The sequence below is a fragment of the Primulina eburnea genome, chromosome 1 (assembly GCF_022965805.1).
Source record: "Primulina eburnea isolate SZY01 chromosome 1, ASM2296580v1, whole genome shotgun sequence".
Lineage (NCBI taxonomy): Eukaryota > Viridiplantae > Streptophyta > Magnoliopsida > Lamiales > Gesneriaceae > Primulina > Primulina eburnea.
In genome coordinates, this window is record NC_133101.1 from 9,920,394 (window position 1) to 9,928,565 (window position 8,172).

At 36.2% G+C, this 8,172-nt stretch overlaps 1 protein-coding gene across 2 annotated transcripts; it reads right to left on the reverse strand.

Annotated features, from left to right (window-relative positions):
• Positions 1–1,517: 1,517 nt before the first annotated feature.
• Positions 1,518–6,101, reverse strand: LOC140827219 (auxin transporter-like protein 5). Of its 2 annotated transcripts, XR_012116935.1 has the most exons (9): positions 5,871–6,101; positions 5,530–5,715; positions 5,213–5,325; positions 4,939–5,122; positions 4,629–4,726; positions 3,384–3,591; positions 2,987–3,244; positions 2,130–2,598; positions 1,518–1,566 (listed from the first exon to the last, which is right to left on the reverse strand). XR_012116935.1 is itself a non-coding variant. In XM_073189850.1 (8 exons), the coding sequence occupies exons 1-8, from the start codon at positions 6,027–6,029 to the stop codon at positions 2,320–2,322; spliced, it is 1,485 nt and encodes a 494-aa protein (XP_073045951.1). In that variant the 5' UTR covers positions 6,030–6,101; the 3' UTR covers positions 2,094–2,319. The 2 variants fall into 2 exon arrangements, 1 of the variants encoding a protein (XP_073045951.1); XM_073189850.1 differs by lacking the exon at positions 1,518–1,566 and having other exon boundaries at positions 2,094–2,598.
• Between the last annotated feature and the right edge of the window lie 2,071 nt (positions 6,102–8,172).

The window sequence follows — 8,172 nt, forward strand, 5'->3', positions numbered from 1 at the left end:
GCATGAAAAGCATGTTGATTTTGTAATTACTTTCGTTTTTATGTCATGCTATGTCAAAAACTCATGATTTCATGATCCAAAACTTGGTTAATAATGCATGAAGGGGCTGCTATCATAGGGCTATGGGAAGGGACGAATTTAAGAGGGTTTAAGGCTTAGACAATATGACAAGAGGGCTGGACGTGAAGGAGAAAGAGGTTGCTTGAAAATAGAACTCTTGTGAGACAAGGACTCTTCGGCTATGACAAGTTGAGGGCCACAGTGGTAAGCTGCTATTTAGGGCTTGACCAGGAGACTTAAGAGGGCTGCGATATGGTCTTAGGGTGGCCGTGCAGGGGTTGGAAGCAAGCTAGGAGAGGACCAGACGGTAGGGGACTCCAAGGGCTAGCTGCGGCTGTTGGAAGAATAAAGGGAAGACGGCTGCGCGGGACTCTTTCAGGGCGAAGGGCTGGGCTCGTTAGGGTCCTATCATCAAGCCAAGAGGGTCCATGCAAAGCTGTAAAGGCAGGAAGAGAGGCGACACATGGATAGGACTCTTCCGAGCCGCGGCCGAGAGTTTAGGAGGGAACCATGCACGTTTTCGTGCCTGGGCCATGGGGGCTGTTTTGAGAGGGTCCTAGAGGGTTCAGTTAGAGTCCTAGGAGGGTCGACTAGGGTCTGGCCGAGTGGTCAAGGACTGGAGTCGAAATAGCCTAGGTTTGAATCACAATAGGAAGCTCGGGTTTTGTGCAGAAATCTTCAGTATGTGTTTAGGCTGGTTCAAAGGTTCTAATTGGCTTAACTTGGGTTTTAAAATGTTTAGTTATGTGTTAGAAAGCTTTGGTTCAAGTTTAGTAAAGTTTGGAAAAGTTTCGAGTCAATACGAGTCAAAACCAGGATGTACGTCTAAGTTTAAAAAACGAATCGAGGAAATAATCGAGAACCTAAATTTTAAGCCTAAGGAATATTAAAGTGAGTGTTTTAAGATAATATGTTAAATTTGGAATAATTTGGGGCGTCGTTTCGAGGACTAGGGATAAATATGGAAAATTATGCTTCTAGGGATAAAATGATCATTTTACACATAAAATTGTTAGACGTCCTGACAGTACCCTGAATGCTGTAAATAATGTTAACATGCTGAATTTGAACGTTTATGAAATTATAGGATGAAAAGTTAATGCTAAAAAACATGTTGCATGCTTCGTTTAAAAGAAAAATGATTTATATATACATGAATTTTTATAAGTGATGAAAATATGAAAAGTTAAAGGAGGTGAAGTGATTGTGACTAATACGATGATACGATTATATGATTGGAGATATCGTGAGGGAGAAGGCTCTAGAGGGAGCCCGAAGATTGTATTTCCATCGAAATGATATGATGATATGATAGGCCAAGACCCAGTTGATGGGTGAGAGTGTCGTTGATGTCCCCGCCAACCAGTATTGTGGTTACATATAGATGGATCCATTGACCTTCAGCTGATACAAAAGTCACAGTTAACGATCCGAATTCAATAAAAGGAAAACATATCGAACATTTGAATTATACTTTTTCCATAATTAGATAAATAAAACATAAATCTCCTTGAATTGAGCTTATATGTTTCATTCACCCTCTTTTTTTTTTTTTGAAAATCCATTTCACCCTCTTATTTCTGTCAATATGTTGATTTAATCGATCCTTTCGTACACAAATGGACTCTATAGAGGCCTTTCTCTTTCGACATTCTAAGACCTGTACTATGTCCAAATAAGGTAGATCTAGACTAGTGAATCAAACATGTCCATACAAATAAATTAATAACTTAGTATAATTAATGTTTCAAAATCTTTTGTTTGAAATGTTCTAAAAATCCAAATCCAACTGTCCAAATTATAGTACCCAAATTAATATTATTTCGAGTTTCTGCCTCGATTGATAAATTTGATTTATTTGAAAATTTTCGATTTATAGAACGATTTATTTCGTGTGTGTGTGTGTAACAAGTGACAAGTGTATATGTACCATCCCCTGCATAAATGAGAATAAAAATTTGTAATTGCTCCCATCATTTTTCCTTTTGTTTTATAAACGAAAAGCATATCACAAAAACTAACACATGCTAGAGTTACACACAAAATAAAATTTGATAAATAAGAATTACGAGTTTCATGCAGGCCACTTAAACCAACTACCATCGAAGAACTCTAATCCATATTGCAGTCCTTTTCGCCAAATTGAGCTCCCAACATTAATTTTCTTGTGAGTCACAGCACAGCAATGCGAAATCTCTTACGACGACTTCTCTTTTCCTTGTGAATACAAATCTCTCGAAAGAAATGTCACGAACCGGCTCAAAGGTGGCCGTGAATACTGGGAGGAAGATGGGTGAGGTTGGCTGCCGGAGGTGGAAGAGGAGCGGTGGCGTTGGCCAGGTGCGGCGGCAATTGAGGCAGGCATTGGTAGCACTTTGTGAATAGACCGAAGGTGTCGATTTGGTGAATAAAATTTGTCATACTGGCCCATCCTCCGAACCCGAACCCGATTATCAAAACCCATATAACCAAAAATATGTTGATGATGTAAGTCCCAACCCATCTCCCAAAGTACTTTGGAGGCTGCTCCACCGCATTCTGCACCAGAAGACAAATTGTGCTGAATTTTAATACTTTATAAGCATTTAATTTAATTTAATTCTGATCTTTTTTATATGATATAAATCGAGGAAATTCGTATTTTCGGACGACCAAACTATATATGAACCAGTATATGTATGGGGCGTGACTGTATAATTTCAAGATTTTGAGTTTCCCCACCTGCCACCTGATACCTGTCACTTTCTAATTATAGAAACCTTTCGGTATTTCTTTGGAAATGATTCCCGATCGAATATGTAAAGAATTTGGGATACAAGACCATATTTTTTTTAATATAAAATTACTTCACATATGTAAAGAATTTGGGATACAAAAACTGTAATTTTTTAATAAATTTATGACTACTGCAGATTATGCTTGTTACCTCTCGGGCCGCGGCTGATCTGAAGGTAAAAATGTGAGCCAAAGCAGGGATAATGTAGACTGTGAAGCTGACAAGAAGCGACCCGACGGTGGAGTTGATAGGCCCGAAAAACGGGAAGATGATGGCCAAGAACCATATCGGAACCACCACGGGCAACCTCGCCGCCGCCCTCTTGCACAAGCTCTTGCATTCATGCATGCCTATCGCCTTCTCCCACACGAAATACAAGGGAGTGCACGCGAATCCGAATGTTATAAACTGCATTAATCGACATGCAACCATAACCAAACATTAACATCCACCACATAAAAAGTGATTATCAAGACTCAAAAATATAGACTTTTCACAATATACATAATACGGTTGATGAGTAAATTAATGAAGACATAAATGGTACCTGATGGATGAGCATCAAAATGACGGCCATGTCCCTGAAGGGTGATCTCGGCAGAAGGGCGAAAGCATTGGAGTGATTGAGAAGCAAATCTCCGAAAGCCCAGTATACTGCCGAGGCAGACGGGAGTGTCAGGGTCAACACATACGCTGTGGCTATTAAGTATATGGCCTTGAATTTCTGTGGCTTCCACATTGCGTGCATTATCTCCCTGCAATATTAAATACGTACCCCCACTATTTATTAACATTTTCAGGTCTCTGTATTACCTATTACATGATTAATACATATTTTTTTAGCAGAATTTTAGGGGAGGGGCGACATTTGATTTACGTGGGTGTCGAACCCCCACGTGGGAGAGGCGCTTCTGCCAACTGGGTCAATTGGCTAGTGGCTCATCTTTGACTATGCTACGCTAAGAGATCTAGTCTCTATGTATGCATAATCATCTACTCTCATGTGTATCTTTTCGCAGTAGACATCTCACCTTTTCCGGATTAGATTTCTCGATGTAGCAGCGTAATGTAATAAAAGATTTATGGCTTGGATGTTCGATGGACTGGTTTCGAACTAATTTTAGAAAAGTCAGCAAATATGAAAATTCGTGATTTTGAGCCATTTATATTAGTTATATTTTTATTAAGAATTTTTTTTTTTTTTTAAAAAATAGAGATACTGAATCAAGATTGACGGAGCGGGCCAAACGAGAATTGAATGATCAGACTGGAGCCCCAGGCACCCAGTTACGTTTCATCACAGCATGAAACCAAAGCTGCATAAAGTGAATGGAGAAAGAAGTCTGGCTTTTTTCCCATAGATAGCAAAAGAAGAGAAAAAAGCGTTGTCCAAGAACGTGCGACTTCTAACACCTAAGCACGCCTAACATTTCCACAGCCGGAAAATTATTGAATCCTCAGAGTAAAAAGGACGAGTGACAACCCAATTAAAACCCTCGAGCTGTTTGAGGAAATAAAAGGGATTGGCCAGATTCTGTTCGTATTTCCAAAGGTTAAGTCGCTTTCACGATAACGTTAAGATGTTCAAGCCCGATTTATCTTTCCCTATTCCAAAAAATCTTTCTACAATTTCTTTTGTCGGAATCGATTAACTTTATAATGTTTTACATAATATTCACAGTTGAAGGAGACCTTATAGGACTTGCATAGAAAAACGTGGAATAAATGTGCGAGAAAAATAACGTAAAAGACACAAAATTAATATTAGGACACAAAAAATAGTATGTCTTACACAGTAACGGCATGTCCCCCAAATGTGTAGAGAATGTTGGTGGCCCCTGTGAAATACAACACCAACTTGTTTGGACCCGAATGCTTCACGCCCTCTACCTGTTCATACATACATTAGTTAAGACTAAATCCCATTGATAATCAATCTTGTACTAAATGTATTTGGAAAGAATCTTGGGCACTTTGGAAATAATTATTCGAACAAGGAACTATTAGTTAAATTAAATGGGACTAACATGATTTGATTCGCAGTGTAAAAGTGATTAATACAAGAACAAAAAAAGCAGTTGTCCATGGATATACATATATACCTGTCCATGGAGTAAGGATGCAATAGTGAGGTACCACGCTGTATAAGTGGTCATCAGCAAGCCAAGAAAAGACCATATTCTATAATTGCGAAACGAAGGAATGAACACTGTCGTAGCACAACATGCCCCAAATATATACGTCCACGTTCTCTTGTCCAAATTGTCATTTATGTAATATATATTGCTGCAATATCAAATTTTTAAACATATAAAATATATACACTGGTGCTGTTATGTATATATATGTGAGTGTATGTATGTGCCAGCTAGATACCTTGCGCAGGCTATAAGTTGAATCACGGATCCAAACAGAAGAAAAGTGCAGTTAAACGCCAAGCCCACGTTCCTCCAGTGTTTTCCGAGGAGCCCGTCAAGAACTTCAAACCACTGCCGGTTTTATTTTTAAAAGAAAAAATTGGATTTGTTAGATTAGTTTAAACGGAAAAACATAGAAACCCATGTGAAATTGCGATCAGTGGATATGGAATTTTTGTCTTTGCTCATGTTCTGATTATGTATTCTTGTCATAAAACTATATATATTAAGATTAAAAAAATTAATAGAAAATGGACAGGATTTGATTAATTTAACCTGAATAACGTGATTCCTGAAATCAACTTTCTCTCTTTCTTTCCTGGTTCTGTATTCCAGGTAGAGGATGCAGATTAAATAAGCTGTCCAGCTTCCCATCACGCCATAGAACAGCTGGAACAGAACCCCGGAAAGCATTCCCAGTTGCGAAAATGAATATGGCAATGTAAGCAACACTTGAGCCACCTGGATCAATATCAAGCAAAAAAAGTATGAAATTAAGCTAAATATTAAATATCACAGGACTTAAGATCCCATCGTACGTAGCAGAAGGATTCATTTAGGGAATGGAATTAAAATTTTCAAATCTAACAGAGACGTTTATGGAGAGTTGGGGGAACCTGGTTGGAAGCACAGCTGAACCAGGCATCGTAAGCGGAGCCGCCATGCCAGAAGAGGTTGGAAACTTGAGACTTGATATCTCTTGGTTTCCCTTCGGTCTCCATTTCTACATAGTTTCCCACCATAACAGTCTCCACCACCTTATCGGAGGACGCCATTTTCACGCTCTAGTGTGTTAAACTGTGTGTTTCTTGATTTCTCTGTCGATGGATATGAAAAACTAAATACACACAACTGGGAAACATGATGGAGGAGGAGCAGTATTTAATATAGAATGTCGGGAGGGTAAAAAGGACTTTTCGTAAAAGTTGTTGTTGAAAATAGCGATTTCGGGAACAGCATAAATCCGCTTTTGGAGGGTTCAATGCGTTTTTGTGGCGATTAATTTGACGAATATAGATTGTTTTTCGTGCCTATAAATATTTTTAAAGTAGGTCAAATAATGTCTATATACAGAGTCAATTAAACTCAGATCTATAATAAAAAAATAATATTTTTGACATAAAATTAATATTTTTTTATTAATTGGTTCGGGACAAAATCTATTTCACAAAATTAATTCACGAGACAATATTGCAAGAGTTTTGTTTAAATTGTTTTCCCTATTAATTTAATAATTGAATAAATATGTATTATCTTTTTGTAGCAAACAAATTGATTAGAATTAATTGTTTATTAGTTTATTTAATGGATGATTAATTAAGCGTGAGGAGCTGTCCGCACGAGTGGGTTCTCTGTTCCCAACACTAATAATTATAATCAATATTGCCCAAGTCGCTCTAATTACTCGAGATTTTTAATTAATTTTATTGATATTACTTGAAGATTAAATTACTAATATGTTTTAATTAAGTTTGAATTAATTGTTAATTGTAGTAGTGAGTCATAGCAACATTTCCCTCTTTTTGAAGAACTTGTGAGGATAAAAAAAAATGTCGATATTTATTAGGTTGTATATCTCCTCTCCTGACTTAAAAATAAAAAGACAGAAGCTTATCTGAGACGGTCTCACAGGTCGTATTTTGTGAGACAGATATCTATTTGGGTCATTAATGAAAAAGTATTACACTTAATGTTACAAGTATTACTTTTTATTGTGAATATGGGTAGAGTTGACACGTCTCACAGATAAAGATCCGTGAGACCGTCTCACAAGAGACCTATTCAAAAAAAGAGGAAAATCTCATATTTTATTGATAGATTCCCAAAAAATATAGAATTTTATCATCTGATTTTCGATTTAGAATGTATTTCATAATAAAGTTAAAATATAATTTAAAAAATGTTTTCATGGTTTAGTAAGATATCCGAACATGGAATTAAGTGGGTAGAATTTGAAGCCAAGAAATGTTTTGGAGGAAGAAATTTGTTGGAGGGGACAAAGTGTAATTAAATAAAGAAGAGTGGTAATGTGTGAAATTATGAAAAAGGAGACCGAATGATTACAGCCAAACGGGGCGTGGTTGCTTTACAATAACAAATAATGTTTGCTTTTATCGCATGGGCCAATTTTCGGAACCCTCAAACTATTTATATTTAGGCTCAAAATTCTATCAAAACAAAAATATATGAAAATAATTAAAAATATATATATATTAACTTCTTTCGATTTTCGATGCTTGAGTAAGAATTCATATATATATAAAGTTTGTATTAAAACAAAGGATATACCTAAAAAAAATTAACATGATCAAATTGTACATGGATCCGTCTTAGAACAAAACTGACACAGAGACAGAGACGAAGGCGATATCGTTTTATAAATAAACATCTTCACATTGTAAATGATGTAATCTGAAGAGAATTATTCTCTTCTTTCACTTGACTTCTATTCATACTTCGGGAGGAAAAAAAAAACAAAAAGAACTTCGATATTGTTGATGCATTTGATTTCTATACGAAAAAATATTCAATTTCAAATCTATATTCTATTAACATTTTTTTTAAAAAAAAGACACTAATTAAACAAATTAGTAAGTGACCATGTAAATGGAAAAACCATTGTCCTACATTGATTGTATCATGTTCCATTTTTCAAGAAGTTTGTCCATCGTCTTGTCATTTTTTTAAATTTTTTTTTAAAAAAAGTTAAATATCTTTGCAGTAAAAGTAAAACTAAATTTACCTTTTGTTGTATGGTTTGTAGTTGTATTGTAGCATATTTCATGACAGTCATTTAGATTCCTATATTTTATCATTCGTTTTTACCTTTCAAGTACAGCCCAAACGCAGCCTTATGGGTCATACTTGTTTCTTTTTGTCATCATGTTTCTTCCACTTCTCTCTATCAGCTTAGCTTAT

Bases quoted from the DNA above. Each gene is read 5' to 3' on its own strand.
- LOC140827219 (XM_073189850.1), bottom strand. From the start codon at position 6,029: ATGGCGTCCTCCGATAAGGTGGTGGAGACTGTTATGGTGGGAAACTAT. The intron at 4,727-4,938 runs GTATATATGTAT...ATGTATGAACAG, and splicing joins CATCCTTACTCCATGGACAG to GTAGAGGGCGTGAAGCATTC. The intron at 3,592-4,628 runs GTAAGACATACT...TTAATATTGCAG, and splicing joins GGGGGACATGCCGTTACTGT to GGAGATAATGCACGCAATGT.